Source organism: Salvelinus alpinus, chromosome 3 (genome assembly GCF_045679555.1).
Source record: "Salvelinus alpinus chromosome 3, SLU_Salpinus.1, whole genome shotgun sequence".
Taxonomy (NCBI): Eukaryota; Metazoa; Chordata; class Actinopteri; order Salmoniformes; family Salmonidae; genus Salvelinus; species Salvelinus alpinus.
Window position 1 is genome coordinate 96,655,204 of NC_092088.1, and position 20,573 is coordinate 96,675,776.

A 20,573-nucleotide genomic window follows, 5' to 3' on the forward strand; every position below is an offset into this window, starting at 1 on the left:
CTTCCTGATCCCGGTCAGGTACAGACAGGTAAGACTTCTCATCTTCCTGATCACGGTCAGGTACAGACAGGTAAGACTTCTCATCTTCCTGATCACGGTCAGGTACAGACAGGTAAGGTGTTCAACCTTCCCAAGTTCTCTCACGTCACCCCGCTCCTCCGCTCTCTCCACTGGCTTCCAGTTGAAGCTCGCATCCGCTACAAGACCATGGTGCTTGCCTACGGAGCTGTGAGGGGAACGGCACCTCCGTACCTTCAGGCTCTGATCAGGCCCTACACCCAAACAAGGGCACTGCGTTCATCCACCTCTGGCCTGCTCGCCTCCCTACCTCTGAGGAAGTACAGTTCCCGCTCAGCCCAGTCAAAACTGTTCGCTGCTCTGGCACCCCAATGGTGGAACAAACTCCCTCACGACGCCAGGTCAGCGGAGTCAATCACCACCTTCCGGAGACACCTGAAACCCCACCTCTTTAAGGAATACCTAGGATAGGATAAAGTAATCCTTCTAACCCCCCCCCCCCCCTTAAAAGAGTTAGATGCACTATTGTAAAGTGGTTGTTCCACTGGATATCATAAGGTGAATGCACCAATTTGTAAGTCGCTCTGGATAAGAGCGTCTGCTAAATGACTTAAATGTAAATGTAATGTAATGTAAGACTTCTCATCTTCCTGATCACGGTCAGGTACAGACAGGTAAGACTTCTCATCTTCCTGATCACGGTCAGGTACAGACAGGTAAGACTTCTCATCTTCCTGATCACGGTCAGGTACAGAGAGGTAAGACTTCTCATCTTCCTGATCACGGTCAGGTACAGACAGGTAAGACTTCTCATCTTCCTGATCACGGTCAGGTACAGACAGGTAAGACTTCTCATCTTCCTGATCCCGGTCAGGTACAGACAGGTAAGACTTCTCATCTTCCTGATCACGGTCGGGTACAGACAGGTAAGACTTCTCATCTTCCTGATCACGGTCAGGTACAGACAGGTAAGACGTCTCATCTTCCTGATCCCGGTCAGGTACAGACAGGTAAGACTTCTCATCTTCCTGATCACGGTCAGGTACAGACAGGTAAGACTTCTCATCTTCCTGATCACGGTCAGGTACAGACAGGTAAGACTTCTCATCTTCCTGATCACGGTCAGGTACAGACAGGTAAGACTTCTCATCTTCCTGATCACGGTCAGGTACAGACAGGTAAGACTTCTCATCTCCCTGATCACGGGCGGGTACAGACAGGTAAGAGTTTACATTACACCCGCCGCGCGCTCTGTCTCTCTCATCTCCTTCTCTCTGTCTCTCTCATCTCCTTCTCTCTGTCACTCTCATCTCCTTCTCTCTGTCACTCTCGTCTCCTTCTCTCTGTCACTCTCATGTCCTTCTCTCTCGCTCTCTCTTTCTCTCTCTCTCCAGGGGCGATAATGGGTGGCCATGGGAAATCAACTAATTGTGTCACAAATAGTGTTGAAATTGGCTTAAACTAGGATGCATTGTATTGAATAACTGTTTCAACTGTTCATTTGTATTTACCCTAATATATTCAAATCAATCAATTTGAAATGATCCATCTTGATCCATCCAGACTCACATCAAACATCTCCAATACAAAATTAAATCTAGAATCGGCTTCCTATTTCGCAACAAAGCATCCTTCACTCATGCTGCCAAACATACCATCGTAAAACTAACTATCCTGCCGATCCTTGTCTTCGGCGATATAATTTACAAAATAGCCTCTACTCAGCAAATTGGATGTAGTCTATCACAGTGCCATCCGTTTTGTCACCAAAGCCCCTTATACTACCCACCACTACGACCTGTATGCACTCGTTGGCTGGCCCTCGCCTCATATTCGTCGCCAAACCCACTGGCTCCAGGTTATCTATAAGTCTTTGCTAGGTAAAACCCTGCCTTTTCTCAACTCACTGGTCAGCATAGCAGCATCCACCCGTAGCACGCGCTCCAGCAGGTATATTTCACTGGTCATTCCCAAAGCCAACTCCTCCTTTGGCCGCCTTTCCTTCCAGTTCTCTGCTGCCAAAGACTGGAACGAATTGCAAAAATCACTGAAGCTGGAGTCTTATATCTCCCTCTCTAACTTTAAGCATCAGCTGTCAGAGCAGTTTACTGAGCATTGCACCTGTACACAGCCCATCTGTAAATAGCCAACTCAACTACCTCATCCCAATATTGTTATTTATTTTTTTGCTCATTTGCACCCCAGTATCTCTACTTGCACATTCATCTTCTGCACATCTATCACTCCAGTGTTTAATTGCTAAATTGCAATTATTTTGCCACTATGGGCTATTTATTGCCTTACCTCCCTAATCTTACTACATTTGCACACATTGTATATAGATGTTTCTGTTGTGTTATTGAATGTACGTTTGTTTATCCCATGTGTAACTCTGTGTTGCTTGTGTCTCACTGCACTGAGATGCAGTACCTTAGACCGCTGCGCCACTCGGGAGCCCCACTAACCTTATCTAATAGGTTAATGACTGTAACTGTGCTGCTGGCAACAATTTCATTTAGTTATTTTTGCCAATGTTTACGACACCTGTCATATTCATAAATTGTTCTACGCTCTCAAACGAGAATGCTCGGGAATCAGAGCAGACTTGTGGGCAAATAAATCACTGGCATGCCGGTTTTGGCCCGTGGCCGCCTGTCGCCGACTCCTGATAGTCCTTCATGGGGCTCCCGATTTATCTATAGGATCTGTGTCATTTATGATACTATATACTGTATCTCCTGAGTGGCGCAGCGGTCTAAGGCACTGCATCTCAGTGCTTAAGGTGTCACTACAGACCCTAGTTTGATCCCGGGCTGTATCACAGCCGGCCGTCCCATAGGGACTCCCAACAATTGGCCCAGCGTTGTCCGGGTTAGAGGAAGGTTTGGCCGGGTTAGAGGAAGGTTTGGCCGGGTTAGAGGAAAGTTTGGCCGGGTTAGAGGAAGGTTTGGCCGGGGTAGAGGAAGGTTTGGCCAGGGTAGAGGAAGGTTTGGCCAGGGTAGAGGAAGGTTTGGCCGGGGTAGAGGAAGGTTTGGCCGGGGTAGAGGAAGGTTTGGCCGGGGTAGAGGAAGGTTTGGCCGGGTTAGAGGAAGGTTTGGCCGGGTTAGAGGAAGGTTTGGCCGGGGTAGAGGAAGTTTGGCCGGGTTAGAGGAAGGTTTGGCCGGGGCAGAGGAAGGTTTGGCCGGGTTAGAGGAAGGTTTGGCCGGGGTAGAGGAAGGTTTGGCCGGGGTAGAGGAAGGTTTGGCCGGGGTAGAGGAAGGTTTGGCCGGGGTAGAGGAAGGTTTGGCCGGGTTAGAGGAAGGTTTGGCCGGGTTAGAGGAAGGTTTGGCCGGGGTAGAGGAAGGTTTGGCCGGGGTAGAGGAAGGTTTGGCCGGGTTAGAGGAAGGTTTGGCCGGGTTAGAGGAAGGTTTGGCCGGGGTAGAGGAAGGTTTGGCCGGGGTAGGCCATCATTGTAAAATAAGAATTTGTTGTTAACTGACTTGCCTAGTTAAATAAAGGTTAAATAAAAATATATATTCTCCTCAAGCACAGGAACCCTCTCCAGGCTGTTGCTGTAAAACAATAAGGATGACTCCCAAATGGTACTCTATTCCCTATATAGTGTACTACTTTTCCCTATATAGTGTACTACTTTTCCATATATGGTGTACTACTTTTCCCTATATAGTGTACTACTTTTCCCTATATAGTATACTACTTTTTCCTATATAGTGTACTACTTTTCCCAATATAGTGTACTACTTTTCCCTATATAGTGTACTACTTTTCCCTATATAGTGTACTAATTTCCCCTATATAGTGTACTACTTTTCCCTAAAGAGTGTACTACGTTTCCCTATATAGTATACATCATTTTCCATAGATAGTGTAATACTTTTCCCTATATAGTGTACTACGTTTTCCTATATAGTATACATAATTTTCCATATATAGTGTACTGCTTTTGACCAGGGATGGTAGTACACCCTAGGGTACAGTATGTTCTCAATAACTCAATATTACATGATGGTTTAGTCATTGAGCAGATACTCTTATCCAGGGCAACTAAAAACCAGTGCTTTCAGCTCAAGTAGCTAAAACAAGCATGCTGATCCCGATCACTGCAGGTAAAACCATTTTGAAGTAGTCGTCTATATGCGGAAGGAGAGTAATAATGATGATTAAACACTGTGAGACCATCCCAAACAGCAGGCACTCAGGCTATCAGGCCAACTCCTTGTCGCTCATTGGCTTAACAACGACAGCAATGGAGTTGGCAAGAGCACCAACAGATCTGGGATCAGGCTCGTAGATTGTTTCTGAAATGAGAACGGTATTCTTCTGTCCTCAGTCCATCAGCCTGATCGAGCGTGGGAACCCGTCCCGTAGCCTGGAGCAGGTGTGTCGCTGGGCCAACACGCAGCAGCGCCGGGACCCCGATCACGCTGAGTACCATGACCATGCCATCTTCCTCACAAGGCAAGATTTTGGTCCCGCAGGTATGCAAGGTACTGTATTTCTCTCGATCGAGGCCTGTGCAGACTGATACGACAGATATCTCCTTCCATTCACAAGGGTTGGCTCCTTTCAAGGCTAGCTCAGGTAAGGTCTCTGGAAACTTGACAGAGTTGGGGTCCGTTTCAATTCCAAGTCCATTCCGGAAGGAAACTGAAATTCCAATTCCGGATTTTTTCCCCCCCTTATTGTCACGGCTGTTGAACAGCTGTTCTTTTTATTAGATAAAAATGACGCCGAACAAAACAATAAACACTACAAACACAAACCGTGAAGCTCAAAGGCTATGTGCCCTATACTAAGTCAACTTCCCACAAAGACAGGTGGGAAAAAAGGCTTCCTAAGTATGGTTCCCAATCAGAGACAACGATAGACAGCTGTCCCTGATTGAGAACCATACCCGGCCAAAACATAGAAATAGAAAATCATAGAAACACAAAACATAGAATGCCCACCCCAACTCACGCCCTGACCAAACCAAAATAGAGACATAAAAAGCATCTCTAAGGTCAGGGCGTGACACTTATTGCTTTTCAATTGGAATTGGATTGTCAGTTTACTTCCGGAATTATTTTATTAGTGATGGACTGGACCCCAACCATGCTGGGATCTTACAGGGAAGCAGGCAGCTGCTCCTGTGGTCCAGAAATGGGGTCCATCCCAAGTGGCACCCTATTCCCTATATCGTGCACTATTTTGTGACCAGAACCCAATGGGCCCTGGCCAAAAGTAGTGCATAAAGGAAACAGGGAGCCATTTGGTGATGCTGACATGGTCCTGAGCATGTCTACATCCGCCAGCGGTGACCTCACATAACACTGAGCACATCACTGAGTATTTTCCAACCCTGACTGACTGACTGGACATTGGTGCCAACCTATGTTTCCAAAAATACCATCAGATCTACAAAATAATGGTTTCTGGCATGTAGGGAAAAAAACATGAAAATGCTCAGAAATGGTTAGATTTTTCCTTTTTCCAGTATTTATAGTTTCCAGGTAGTCTGTAAGTAGCTTCTAATTTAAACAGAAATACGAGTTGTCCGTATTGATATAAGATCATCTCTACTTACATCATCACGGTTTGAATCAATGTGAACCGAAGTTCTCCCACGCTGTCTATTTGTAAGACAAGTGAATGAAGATAGACATGTTGACTTTAATACGCATAGACTTGAAATCGTTTTAAAGACAAAGAATGTAAGTACCACAGCAACTATGTTCTCTCTGGGTAACCTCTAGAGGGAACACTTAAAGTTCAAGGTTAAAGTGTTTGAAAATGATCTCGACGGTATATTACTTAGTATTTGTTATCAAATGTACACATCCACATTACATGACCGTATGTAATTTTGGAACAAGATCTGTACAGTTGTTTTTGGCGTCACAACACGACCATAAGCACAACGCCGTTTCTTGAGACTTTGATCACTGCGACGCAAGGCTTTGAGAAACAAACCTCTAGCTCCCTTCTTTTGAAGTTCACTGTCACATATTGACTTTTGACTTTGGTTGAACTTTGAGGCACATGTCATGTTTAAAAAAGACCGTCAGAAACGATCTGTTTTTGCTAGACACACTTCAAACGTTACCGTAGCAGCCAGCGATGTTATGGCCATAACAGGCCCCATCTCTAAGGCACCGTGGGATGGGTTGGGACTGGCCTCTTCAACTAGGGAACAACCTGCCAGGCTTAGGGGTAAACATCACACTCTGTCGCCAGAGTTTTATGATGACTTGGAGGATTTTACACCCAAATACAGACCCGCGAGACCATAGAGGAAACTCCTATTTATAACGAGTCAGCAAAAATAAATACATGGAAACGGTCCAGAATCTATGTAACGCTTTATTTTAAACTTTAATATCTTAAATCTTAACATCTCAATGTAATTCTGATGAGATTAATGAGGGATGAAAATCATAAAACAAAATCTGAAGATTTTGTTATTGAATGTATGTGATTGTCCTCTCACTGTATCAGTAACCACTGACAGGTATGTTGAGTGTATGTGATTGTGCTGTCACTGTATCAGTAACCACTGACAGGTATGTTGAGTGTATGTGATTGTCCTGTCACTGTATCAGTAACCACTGACAGGTATGTTGAGTGTATGTGATTGTCCTGTCACTGTATCAGTAACCACTGACAGGTATGTTGAGTGTATGTGATTGTCCTCTCACTGTATCAGTAACCACTGACAGGTATGTTGAGTGTATGTGATTGTCCTGTCACTGTATCAGTAACCACTGACAGGTATGTTGAGTGTATGTGATTGTCCTGTCACTGTATCAGTAACCACTGACAGGTATGTTGAGTGTATGTGATTGTCCTGTCACTGTATCAGTAACCACTGACAGGTATGTTGAGTGTATGTGATTGTCTTCTCACTGTATCAGTAACCACTGACAGGTATGTTGAGTGTATGTGATTGTCCTGTCACTGTATCAGTAACCACTGACAGGTATGTTGAGTGTATGTGATTGTCCTGTCACTGTATCAGTAACCACTGACAGGTATGTTGAGTGATTTATCTATAGGATCTGTGTCATTTATGATACTATATACTGTATCTCCCGAGTGGCACAGCGGTCTAAGGCACTGCATCTCAGTGCTTAAGGCGTCACTACAGACACCCTGGTTCGAATCCAGGCTGTATCACAACCGGCCGTGATTGGGAGTCCCATAGGGCGGCGCACAATTGGCCCAGCGTCGTCCGGGTTTGGCCGGTGTAGGCCGTCATTGTAAATAAGAATTTGTTCTTAACTGACTTGCCTAAATAAATAAAAATATCTAAATTACTGACTCATGTCATCCTCTCATATCATTCATGGAAAATATAGGTGTGATTTATACTGAACAAAAATATAAACGCAACATGTAAAGTGTTGGACCCATGTTTTATGAGCTGAAATAAAAGATCCCAGAAATTTTCCATACGATAAAAAAACGTATTTCTCACAAATTTTGTGCACAAATTTGTTTACATCCCTGTTAGTGAGCATTTCTCAATTGACAAGATAATTCATCCACCTGACAGGTGTGGCATATCAAGAAGCTGATAAAACAACATGATCATTACACAGGTGCACCTTGTGCTGGGGACAATAAAAGGCCACTCTAAAACACAATGCCACAAATGTAGGAGCGTACAATAGGTATGCTGACTACATGAATGTCCACCAGAGCTGTTGCCAGAGAATGTAATGTTAATTTCTCTACCATAAGCCGTCTCCAATGTTGTTTTAGAGAATTACGTCCAACCGGCCTCACAACCGCAGAGCACGTGTAACCACACCACCCCAGGACCTCCACATCCGGCTTCTTCACCTCTGGGATGGTCTGAGACTGAATAATTTCTGCACAAACTGTCAGAAACCGTCTCAGGGAAGCTCAACTGCGTGCTCGTTGTCCTCACCAGGGTCTTGACCTGATTGCAGTGGTCAAATGCTCACCTTTAATGGCCACTAGCACGCTGGAGTAGTGTGCTCTTCATGGATGAATCCCGGTTTCAACTGTACCGGGCAGATGGTAGACAGTGTGTATGGCGTCGTGTGGGCGAGCGGTTTGCTGATGTCAACGTTGTGAACAGAGTGCCCCACGGAGGCGATGGGGTTATGGTATAGGCAGGCAGGCATAAGCTGCGGACAAGGAACACAATTGCATTTTATCAATGGCAATTTGAATGCACAGAGATAACGTGACGAGATCCTGAGGTCCATTGTTGTGCCATTTATCCGCCACCATCACCTCATGTTTCAGCATGATAAAGCACAGTCTCATGTCACAATGGATTTGTAAACAGTTCCTGGAAGCTGAAAATGTCCCAGTTCTTCCACGGCCTGCATACTCACCAAACATGCCTCCCACTGAGCATGTGTGAGATGTTCTGGGTCGACGTGAACGACAGCGTGTTCCAGTTCCCGCCAATATCCAGCAACTTCGCACGGCCATTGAAGAGGAGTGGGACAACATTCCACAGGCCACAATCAACAGCCTGATCAACTCCTTGTGGAGGAGATGTATCTGTATTCCCAGTCATGTGAAATCCATAGATTAGGGCCTAATGAATTTATTTCCAATGACAGATCTCCTCATATGAAGTGTAACTCAGTAAAATCTTTGAAATTGTTGCATGTTGCGTTTACATTTTTGTTCAGTGAATAACTATAGCTCTGCACTATAATTACTGTACCATAGCTACTGTACTATAGCTAATGTACTATAACTACTGTACCATAGCTACTGTACTATAACTACTGTACCATAGCTACTGTACTATAGCTAATGTACCATAGCTACTGTACCATAGCTACTGTACTATAACTACTGCACCATAACTACTGTTCTATAGCTAATGTACTATAACTACTGTACCATAGCTACTGCACTATAGCTAACGTACTATAGCTACTGCACTATAGCTACTGTACTATAACTAATGCACCATAGCTACTGTACCTACTGCAACTTTTTCTCATACTCTTCCATGCCAAGCTCACCATGGCTTTTTCATGGGAATGTATATAGTCTACATTCTCTTGAAGATCTTTTATCTGTCTCCAGATAAAGGGCTTAGCTAGCGCATCTCCATTGCTTTCATGTTGTGCCATTTTGCTTGCAGCATTTAAATAGGTGATGAGCAACTAAACTATTATGGTAGAAGAAACACCATCCATCATTCTAACTAAGTAGAACTAAGTCTAACTAAGTCTAACTCAGCCAGTCTAACTAAGTAGAACTAAGTCTAACTAAGTAGAACTAAGTCTAACTCAGCCATTCTAACTAAATAGAACTAAGTCTAACTCAGCCATTCTAACTAAATAGAACTAAGTCTAACTAAGCCATTCTAACTAAGTAGAACTAAGTCTAACTCAGCCATTATAACTAAGTAGAACTAAGTAGAACTAAGTCTAACTAAGCCATTCTAACTATGTAGAACTAAGTCTAACTAAGTCTAACTAAGCCATTCTAACTAAGTAGAACTAAGTCTAACTCAGCCATTCTAACTAAGTCTAACTAAGCCATTCTAACTAAGTAGAACTAAGTCTAACTAAGTCTAACTAAGCCATTCTAACTAAGTCGAACTAAGTCTAACTAAGCCATTCTAACTAAGTCTAACTTAACCATTCTAACTAAGTAGAACTAAGCCATTCTAACTAAGTAGAACTAAGTCTAACTCAGCCATTCTAACTAAGTCTAACTAAGCCATTCTAACTAAGTCTAACTCAGCCATTCTAACTAAGTAGAACTAAGCCAGTCTAACTAAGTAGACTATGTCTAACTAAACCATTCTAACTAAGTAGAACTAAGTCGAAGTACAACTAAGTCTAACTAAGCCATTCTAACTAAGTACAACTAAGTCTAACTAAGTACAACTAAGCCATTCTAAGTAAGTACAACTAAGTCTAACTAAGCCATTCTAAATAAGCCATTCTAACTAAGTATAACTAAGTCTAACTAAGTACAACCAAGTCTAACTAAGCCATTCTAACTAAGTAGAACTAAGTCTAACTAAGCCTTTCTAACTAAGTAGAACTAAGTCTAACTAAGTCTAACTAAACCATTCTAACTAAGTAGAACTAAGTCTAACTAAACCATTCTAACTAAGTCCAACTAAGCCAGTCTAAATAAGTACAACCAAGTCTAACTAAGCCAGTCTAAATAAGCCATTCTAACGAAGTATAACTAAGTCTAACTAAGTACAACTAAGCCTAACTAAGCCATTCTAACTAAGTCATTCAAACCAGGTTTGGGGTCAATTCCAATTTCAGTTTCTTTCCTGAATTGACAGAATTGATTGAAATAGAATTGAGCCCAACTCTGACGGTGATCATGGGGATTATAGGACACTTTTATGTCAGTGGCATATAACAGGGAACGTCATCTTCCTATAAACAGAGTAACTATTGGATATAAATATAACATGACTATTACATAACCATTTGACCATTTAATATAACTACATAACCATTATAACATAACCATTATAACATAACCATTATAACATAACCATCTGATAATTTGATAGAACTACATAACCATTGGATGCCACCATGTCCCGCCATGTTCATTGTAGTTCTTTCCCACCGGGCAGAGCTAGATAAAATAACGTCATTACAACAACCAGATTACAACCAGAACTGGTTCACATGTGGTTATAGTGACATCATTGCAACTGGGTTCTAGCTAATCACCACAGAGCACGTGTCCCAAATGGTACCCCATTCATTATGTAGTGCACTACTTTGGACCAAGGCCAATAGAGCTCTTGTCAAAAAAGTAGTCCTCTATATAGGGAATAGATTGGCATTTGGGGCACGGCCAACTGAAGCAGTCCCGATCATCAATATCTGTCTGTGTCTGCATTTTCTGCTTTTTACCTGCATGCCAAAGGTCTTCACATGGTCAGAGAGCATGATCATTTGTTTGAACAACAAACCCCCCAAAAATGTTGCATTTGAACCAAACAAAACGCTTAGCTAATCTGGATCGCTGCACATCTCTTGATCGAGTATAGTAGTTATATATAGTAAGTATATAGTATAGTAGTTATATATAGTGTATAGTAGTTAGTATGTAGTATAGTAGTTAGTATATAGTAGTTAAATATTTGTGTATAGTAGTTAGTATGTACTATAGTAGTTAGTATATAGTATTGTAGTTATATATAGTGTATAGTAGTTAGTATATAGTAGTTATATATAGTGTATAGTAGTTAGTATGTACTATAGTAGTTAGTATATAGTATAGTAGTTATATATAGTGCATAGTAGTTAGTATGTACTATAGTAGTTAGTATATAGTATAGTACTTATATATAGTGTACAGTAGTTAGTATGCAGTATAGTAGTTAGTATATAGTATAGTAGTTATATATAGTGTATAGTTGTTAGTATGTAGTATAGTAGTTATATATAGTGTATAGTAGTTAGTATGTAGTATAGTAGTTATTTATAGTGTATAGTAGTTGTGTGTGTGTGTATATATATATATATATATATATATATATATATATATTTATAGTTTACAGTATAGCATTTATGTATAGTATATAGTATAGTATGTATGTATATCTAGTATATAGTATAGTAGTTTGTATATATTATAGTAGTTATATATAGTGTATAGTAGTTTTATATATAGTATACATTATAGCACTTATGTATAGTATATAGTATAGTACTTATGTATAGTATAGTAGTTATATATAGTGTATAGTAGTTGTATTCATGTGTCCTTTGTGCTTTGTGTTTAAATATGTGTCATTACTGTATTGTTGGGTTATATTATACGGTTGTGTTTGGTTTTAACAAGCTTGTGTTGGTCTGTCTGTGCTGGGTTTAACAAAATGCTTTCAAGCTTACTGTCTATTTTAGCACATAGAGGAGGAATTTAGACACAAGCAAGTACACAGACAAAATCTTCAGGCCTTTCTCAAAGTTTGACAGTTTTTCAATTTTGTCGTAGCATCATTTCCTGCCTTTAGGCATTTCCTGATCATTGACACAGTAAATTTTTAAAGGGTATTTTACTCGTCTGTTCAGCAGCACTTCATCAGCTAACAACAGAGACACGTACTTACTGCTATCAACAACACACTGCTCATTGGACACAAATCAGAACATCTACTATGGAAATAAACACAGACTATAAAGCAAGTGTAATCTTCATGTGTGTCTGTCCCAGATGGCACACTATTCCCTATGATGCGCACTATGGTCCCTGGTCAAAAGTAGTGTACTATATAGGGAACAGGGTGCCATTTTGGGATTTAGCCACACATGAAGACGACATGCTTTATATACAGTAATCCGTGTTCATTTTCATATTAGTTGTTCTGATTTGTGTCCAATTAGTAGTTGTTTCTGTTGGGATAATTCATCATTTTCTCTTATGTAAAAAAAAAAAAAACACTTGGAGCTGAAGTCAATCAAACATCCTGTATTAGCAGCAATGTTTACACAGTAGCTTTGTTTACACAACTACTACCTGTAAAAAGGTGCATGCGTTCTGAGAAGTCTGACAACTAGAAGTACCTACCAGTGTCAGGAGACTCTACGTGCTATTTCACATGTACACAAAACTATTGCAAGATGCAATAGATGCTTTATATGCCTCTTGACAGGTTGTCGTTGCAAATAGCAATGTGTTCTTAATTGGCCTCGCTGTAGAGGAAGTTGACCACTGACCAAGATATTAAAGTATGATCTACTAGATAAATTGGTATTGAAGACGTCTCCCGAAACACAAACAGACATCTAAAAGCAGGCCAGCCTAGTCTCACCTTCATCCAACCCCACCACATCATCATAACCATGGTTTGATCACAGCCTTAGAGAGGCATATGTACCAGACCTGGGTTCAAGTCATATTTATTTTGAATTGTAAGTCGTATTTCAAGTAGTATTTGAACCCAGGTGTGATGTAACCCTTCATCTCTGCATATGCCTGCCTAGCGGGTTTGTTATCAGTGCCCCTGTGTGTGATCTGTGTTGCCTAGGTTACGCCCCGGTGACAGGCATGTGCCACCCTCTGAGGAGCTGCACTCTGAACCACGAGGACGGATTCTCCTCGGCCTTCGTGGTGGCGCACGAGACCGGACATGTGTAAGTCATCGCAGCACATAGGCTGCGTCCCAAGTGGCACCCTCCTCCCTGTTGTTCACTACTGTTGACCAGAGGCCCTAAGGGACCTATGAGCCCCATAGCATTGAAGAAACTAAACGGGATACAAGCAAAGAGCTGTGTGTGGGGGTTTCTCTGCACTGCAGAGGAAGTAGGCTGCCATTGGGAACAGAGACATGGACACAGCTGGTAAACACAGAACTTAGACACACTCCAGATGGGGGTCTATTCCATTACAAATCGGTCAATTCAGGAAGTAAATTGTAATTGCAGTTATTTTATATCAAGTTTATCATCGAATAATTAACCTGCAGCAACTATGTGTGACTGCTTTTCCAATTATACATTGACTGGATTACACATTGACTGGATTATACATTGACTGGATTACACATTGACTGGATTACACATTGACTGGATTATACATTGACTGAATTATACATTGACTGGATTACACATTGACTGGATTACACATTGACTGGATTACACATTGACTGGATTATACATTGACTGGATTACACATTGACTGGATTACACATTGACTGGATTACACATTGACTGGATTACACATTGACTGGATTTCACATTGACTGGATTACACATTGACTGGATTATACATTGACTGGATTTCACATTGACTGGATTACACATTGACTGGATTTCACATTGACTGGATTACACATTGACTGGATTACACATTGACTGGATTTCACATTGACTGGATTACACATTGACTGGATTACACATTGACTGGATTACACATTGACTGGATTACACATTGACTGGATTATACATTGACTGAATTAAACATTGACTGGATTACACATTGACTGGATTACACATTGACTGGATTACACATGGACTGGATTACACATTGACTGGATTATACATTGCTTGGATTACACATTGACTGGATTATACATTGCTTGGATTACACATTGACTGGATTACACATTGACTGGATTACACATTGACTGGATTACACATTGACTGGATTACACATTGACTGGATTACACATTGACTGGATTACACATTGACTGTAAATCCACCTTGCTGTTAGTTTTGACTGTAAATCCACTTTACTGTTAGTTTTGACTGTAAATCCACCTTGCTGTTAGTTTTGACTGTAAATCCACCTTGCTGTTAGTTTTGACTGTAAATCCACCTTGCTGTTAGTTTTGACTGTAAATCCACCTTACTGTTAGTTTTGACACTTTCCTGTTACTATTACTGATATATATACAAGAGCTGCTGCTCTACTTAGTCTAGCCAGGACCATTACATAAGAGCTGCTGCTCTACTTAGTCTAGCCAGGACCATTACATAAGAGCTGCTCCTCTACTTAGTCTAGCCAGGACCATTACATTAGAGCTGCTGCTCTACTTAGTCTAGCCAGGACCATTACATTAGAGCTGCTGCTCTACTTAGTCTAGCCAGGACCATTACATTAGAGCTGCTGCTCTACTTAGTCTAGCCAGGACCATTACATTAGAGCTGCTGCTCTACTTAGTCTAGCCAGGACCATTACATTAGAGCTGCTGCTCTACTTAGTCTAGCCAGGACCATTACATTAGAGCTGCTGCTCTACTTAGTCTAGCCAGGACCATTACATTAGAGCTGCTGCTCTACTTAGTCTAGCCAGGACCATTACATAAGAGCTGCTGCTCTACTTAGTCTAGCCAGGACCATTACATAAGAGCTGCCGCTCTACTTAGTCTAGCCAGGACCATTACATTAGAGCTGCTGCTCTACTTAGTCTAGCCAGGACCATTACATTAGAGCTGCTGCTCTACTTAGTCTAGCCAGGACCATTACATTAGAGCTGCTGCTCTACTTAGTCTAGCCAGGACCATTATATAATTATAAGAAGTATCGTAAGTGTTCCTAAGCACAGAGAATTTGTCTACGTACTAAACCGCACCGTATTCCCTATATAGTGCATTACTTTTGATCTGAGGCCTATGAGCCCTAGTCAACAGTAGGGCCTTATATAGGGAATAGAGAGTCAACAGTAGTGCCCTATATAGGGAATAGAGAGTCAACAGTAGGGCCTTATATAGGGAATAGAGAGTCAACAGTAGTGCCCTATATAGGGAATAGAGAGTCAACAGTAGTGCCCTATATAGGGAATAGAGAGTCAACAGTAGGGCCTTATATAGGGAACAGAGAGTCAACAGTAGTGCCCTATATAGGGTATAGCGGGTCAACAGTAGTGCCCTATATAGGGAATAGAGGGTCAACAGTAGGGCCTTATATAGGGAATAGAGAGTCAACAGTAGTGCCCTATATAGGGAATAGAGGGTCAACAGTAGTGCCCTATATAGGGAATAGAGAGTCAACAGTAGGGCCTTATATAGGGAATAGAGAGTCAACAGTAGTGCCCTATATAGGGAATAGAGGGTCAACAGTAGTGCCCTATATAGGGAATAGAGAGTCAACAGTAGTGCCCTATATAGGGAATAGAGGGTCAACAGTAGTGCCCTATATAGGGAATAGAGAGTCAACAGTAGTGCCTTTATATAGGGAATAAAGAGTCAACAGTAGGGCCTTTATATAGGGAATAAAGAGTCAACAGTAGTGCCCTATATAGGGAATAGAGAGTCAACAGTAGTGCCCTATATAGGGAACAGAGAGTCAACAGTAGTGCCCTATATAGGGAATAGAGTCCCATTTGAGACGCAGGCTTTGTGTTTGAGCGTAATACTGTGTTTTGCTCATCAATAACTCAGGTACCATTTCAACAGGTTAGGTATGGAACATGACGGACAGGGGAATCGTTGTTCTGACGAGACCAGCATGGGGAGTATCATGGCGCCGCTGGTCCAAGCAGCCTTCCATCGCTACCACTGGTCACGCTGCAGTAAACAGGAGCTGAACCGATACATCCAGTAGGTGCAGCCTTCACCATACCACTGACTAGGGTTCTGACAACCTTCCCAGAATTCACAGCTTTTCCACGAATCCTGGTCACTGACGTCACTGACCTATATCACTGACCTATATCACTGACTATATCACTGACCTGTATCACTGACCTATATCACTGACCTGTATCACTGACCTATATCACTGAAAGGTACCACTGACCTATCAGAGATATGTATCACTGACCTATCAGAGACATGTATCACTGATCTATATCACTGCCCTATCACTGACCTATATCACTGACCTATCAGAGACATGTATCACTGACCTATCACTGACCTATCACTGACCTATATCACTGACCTATATCACTGACCTATCAGAGACATGTATCACTGACCTATATCAGGTCAACAGTGAAGAGGCGACTTCGGGATGCTGGCCTTCTAGGCAGAGTTCCTCTGTCCAGTGTCTGTCTTCTTTTGCCCATCTTAATCTTTTATTTTTATTGGCCAGGTTGAGATATGGCTTTTTCTTTGCAACTCTGGCTAGAAGGCCAGCATCCCGGAGTCGCCTCTTCACTGTTGACGTTGAGACTTGGTGTTTTGCGGGTACTATTTAATGAAGCTGCCAGTTGAGGACTTGTGAGGCGTCTGTTTGTCAAACTAGACACTCTAATGTACTTGTCCTCTTGCTCAGTTGTGCACCGGGGCCTCCCACTCCTCTTTCTATTCTGGTTAGAGACAGTTTGCGCTGTTCTGTGAAGGGAGTACTACACAGCATTGTACGAGATCTTCAGTTTCTTGGCAATTTCTCGCATGGAATAGCCTTCATTTCTCAGAACAAGAATATACTAACGAGTTTCAGAAGAAAGTTATTTGTTTCTGGCCATTTTGAGCCTGTAATCAAACCCACAAATGCTGATGCTCCAGATACTCAACTAGTCTAAAGAAGACCAGTTTTATTGCTTCTTTAATTAGCAAAACAGTTTTCAGCTGTGCTAACATAATTGCAAAAGGCTTTTCTAATGATCAATTATCCTTTTAAAATTATAAACTTGGATTAGCTAACACAACGTGCCATTGGAACACAGGAGTGATGGTTGCTGATAATGGGCCTATGTAGATATTCCATTAAAAATCAGCCGTTTCCAGCTACAATATTAACAATGTCTACACTGTATTTCTGATCAATTTGATCAGCTCTTATGACTGTCTCTGTTCTGATGTGTTTTATCCTCCTCCATCTCTTATGACTGTCTCTGTTCTGATGTGTTTTATCCCTCCATCTCTTATGACTGTCTCTGTTCTGATGTGTTTTATCCCTCCAGCTCTTATTACTGTCTCTGTTCTGATGTGTTTTATCCCTCCATCTCGTATGACTGTCTCTGTTCTGATGTGTCTTATCCCTCCATCTCTTATGACTGTCTCTGTTCTGATGTGTTTTATCCCTCCAGCTCTTATGACTGTCTCTGTTCTGATGTGTTTTATCCCTCCATCTCTTATGACTTTCTCTGTTCTGATGTGTTTTATCCTCCTCCATCTCTTATGACTGTCTCTGTTCTGATGTGTTTTATCCCACTCCATCTCTTATGACTGTCTCTGTTCTGATGTGTTTTATCCATCCAGCTCTTATGACTGTCTCTGTTCTGATGTGTTTTATCCCTCCATCTCGTATGACTGTCTCTGTTCTGATGTGTTTTATCCTCCTCCAGCTCTTATGACTGTCTCTGTTCTGATGTGTTTTATCCCCCTCCAGCTCTTATGACTGTCTCTGTTCTGATGTGTTTTATCCCTCCAGCTCTTATGACTGTCTCTGTTCTGATGTGTTTTATCCCTCCATCTCGTATGACTGTCTCTGTTCTGATGTGTCTTATCCCTCCATCTCTTATGACTGTCTCTGTTCTGATGTGTTTTATCCCTCCAGCTCTTATGACTGTCTCTGTTCTGATGTGTTTTGTCCCTCCAGCTCTTATGACTGTCTCTGTTCTGATGTGTTTTATCCTACTCCATCTCTTATGACTGTCTCTGTTCTGATGTGTTTTATCCCTCCAGCTCTTATGACTGTCTCTGTTCTGATGTGTTTTATCCTACTCCATCTCTTATGACTGTCTCTGTTCTGATGTGTTTTATCCCTCCAGCTCTTATGACTGTCTCTGTTCTGATGTGTTTTATCCTACTCCATCTCTTATGACTGTCTCTGTTCTGATGTGTTTTATCCCTCCATCTCTTATGACTGTCTCTGTTCTGATGTGTCTTATCCCTCCAGCTCTTATGACTGTCTCTGTTCTGATGTGTTTTATCCCCCTCCATCTCTTATGACTGTCTCTGTTCTGATGTGTTTATCCTCCTCCATCTCTTATGACTGTCTCTGTTCTGATGTGTTTTATCCTCCTCCATCTCTTATGACTGTCTCTGTTCTGATGTGTTTTATCCCCCTCCATCTCTTATGACTGTCTCTGTTCTGATGTGTTTTATCCCTCCATCTCTTATGACTGTCTCTGTTTTGATGTGTTTTATCCCTCCATCTCTTATGACTGTCTCTGTTCTGATGTGTTTTATCCTCCTCCATCTCTTATGACTGTCTCTGTTCTGATGTGTTTTATCCCTCCATCTCGTATGACTGTCTCTGTTCTGATGTGTTTTATCCCTCCATCTCGTATGACTGTCTCTGTTCTGATGTGTTTTATCCCTCCATCTCTTATGACTGTCTCTGTTCTGATGTGTTTTATCCCTCCAGCTCTTATGACTGTCTCTGTTCTGATGTGTTTTATCCCTCCATCTCGTATGACTGTCTCTGTTCTGATGTGTTTTATCCCTCCATCTCTTATGACTGTCTCTGTTCTGATGTGTTTTATCCCTCCAGCTCTTATGACTGTCTCTGTTCTGATGTGTTTTATCCCTCCATCTCTTATGACTGTCTCTGTTCTGATGTGTTTTATCCCTCCATCTCTTATGACTGTCTCTGTTCTGATGTGTTTTGTCCTCCTCCAGCTCTTATGACTGTCTCTGTTCTGATGTGTTTTGTCCCCCTCCAGCTCTTATGACTGTCTCTGTTCTGATGTGTTTTATCCAGCTCTTATGACTGTCTCCTGGACAACCCTTTTGAACACAAGTGGCCCAAGCTTCCTGAGCTACCTGGGATTAACTACTCCATGGACGAGCAGTGTCGTTTTGATTTCGGCGTGGGCTACAAGATGTGCACCGCTGTGAGTCCACTCCGCCAGCTAGCTAGACCCCTGAGATCTGAGAATAACAACTGTGACCGTTGGTGACGGGGCAGCCTGTCAATGTGTGTCCTAAATGGCACCCTATTCCATATATAGTGCACTACTTTAGACCAGGGCCCATCGGGAATAGCTTGCCATTTGGGACGCAGCTTCAGGACTGCATGGGGCACTCAGTACCACTCAGGCCTTTGACCTTCTGAGGATGGGATTCAAATATTACAAAGGTTAGTCTTAGATGGAGCAGGGTCCTGCATTCTCCTTATCTATCTCCCTGGTCCATGGGATTAGATAGAGTGGGAAGCTATTTGCTGGGTTCTACTTTCCCTGTGTGAGATTGCAGAGGGGCCATGACTTCTGGGAAGAGACTAGGTGACCCGTAGACTGGCCACGGAAATGCACTAACTACCTCTCATCTCTCTCTCTCTCTGACCACCTCTTCCGTTCTCTCCTCCCTTCTCTCTGACCTCCTCTTCCCTACTCTCTCCTCTTCTCTCTGGCCTCCTCTTCCCTACTCTCTCCTCTTCTCTCTGACATCCTATTTCTTAACTTTCTCTCTCTCTCTCTCTCTCTCTCTCTCTCTCTCTCTCTCTCTCTCTCTCTCTCTCTCTCTCTCTCTCTCTCTTTCTTTCTTTTCTTTCTTTCTTTCTTTCTTTCTTTCTTTCTTTCTTTCTTTCTTTCTTTCTTTCTTTCTTTCTTTCTTTCTTTCTTCTCCTATAGTTCCGGACCTACGATCCCTGCAAGCAGCTGTGGTGTAGTCACCCTGACAACCAGTACTTTTGTAAGACCAAGAAGGGTCCGCTGGTGGATGGGACAGAGTGTGCACCGTCGAAGGTGGGAAATGGTTCAAAAAGAAACCATGGATTTCTCATGACAATAGATAGAGCTAATAATATACACTGCTATACTTCATCTTTAGGAACACTTCTCCAAAAAGTACACAATTACTTGAAGAAGTTTTACTAAATTAATATTAGAAAGAACATATCGGCCCATTTGAATGTTATAATAATAATAATAATAATATTTGGTAGGTGCATATATTTGTTCTATGTCCCACATATACTGATGTCAATCTGCAATGGATGTGTAACACAGGTGGCATCTTACCCATACATTTAAATAGCATTAAAAGAGCATTTAATCAGCTATTCATACTCCATGGACGAATAGTGTTCGTTCTCATGTTCTATCCCTGTTCCTTTAGCCAGGATTGTTCGAAGCATAACAGTTGTTGTGAACTCTGACCCAGGACATGTTCAGGGCTCCATTCTAGCCATGGTTTGAATGCTAATGGGACCAATGAATGGAATATATATATATTCTCATGTTCTATCCA

At 41.9% G+C, this 20,573-nt stretch overlaps 1 protein-coding gene across 1 annotated transcript in view; it reads left to right on the forward strand.

Annotated features, from left to right (window-relative positions):
- The window catches only part of LOC139569882 (A disintegrin and metalloproteinase with thrombospondin motifs 14-like), a 110,506-nt gene extending 90,044 nt beyond the window's left edge, over positions 1-20,462 (forward strand). The window contains exons 6-11 of the mRNA XM_071391204.1: positions 4,349-4,496; positions 13,016-13,121; positions 15,885-16,028; positions 19,084-19,216; positions 19,955-20,068; positions 20,442-20,462. Of these exons, the coding sequence (XP_071247305.1) occupies positions 4,349-4,496; positions 13,016-13,121; positions 15,885-16,028; positions 19,084-19,216; positions 19,955-20,068; positions 20,442-20,462 (666 nt within the window). The remainder of the gene's footprint in view (positions 1-4,348; positions 4,497-13,015; positions 13,122-15,884; positions 16,029-19,083; positions 19,217-19,954; positions 20,069-20,441) is intronic.
- Positions 20,463-20,573: the final 111 nt, after the last annotated feature.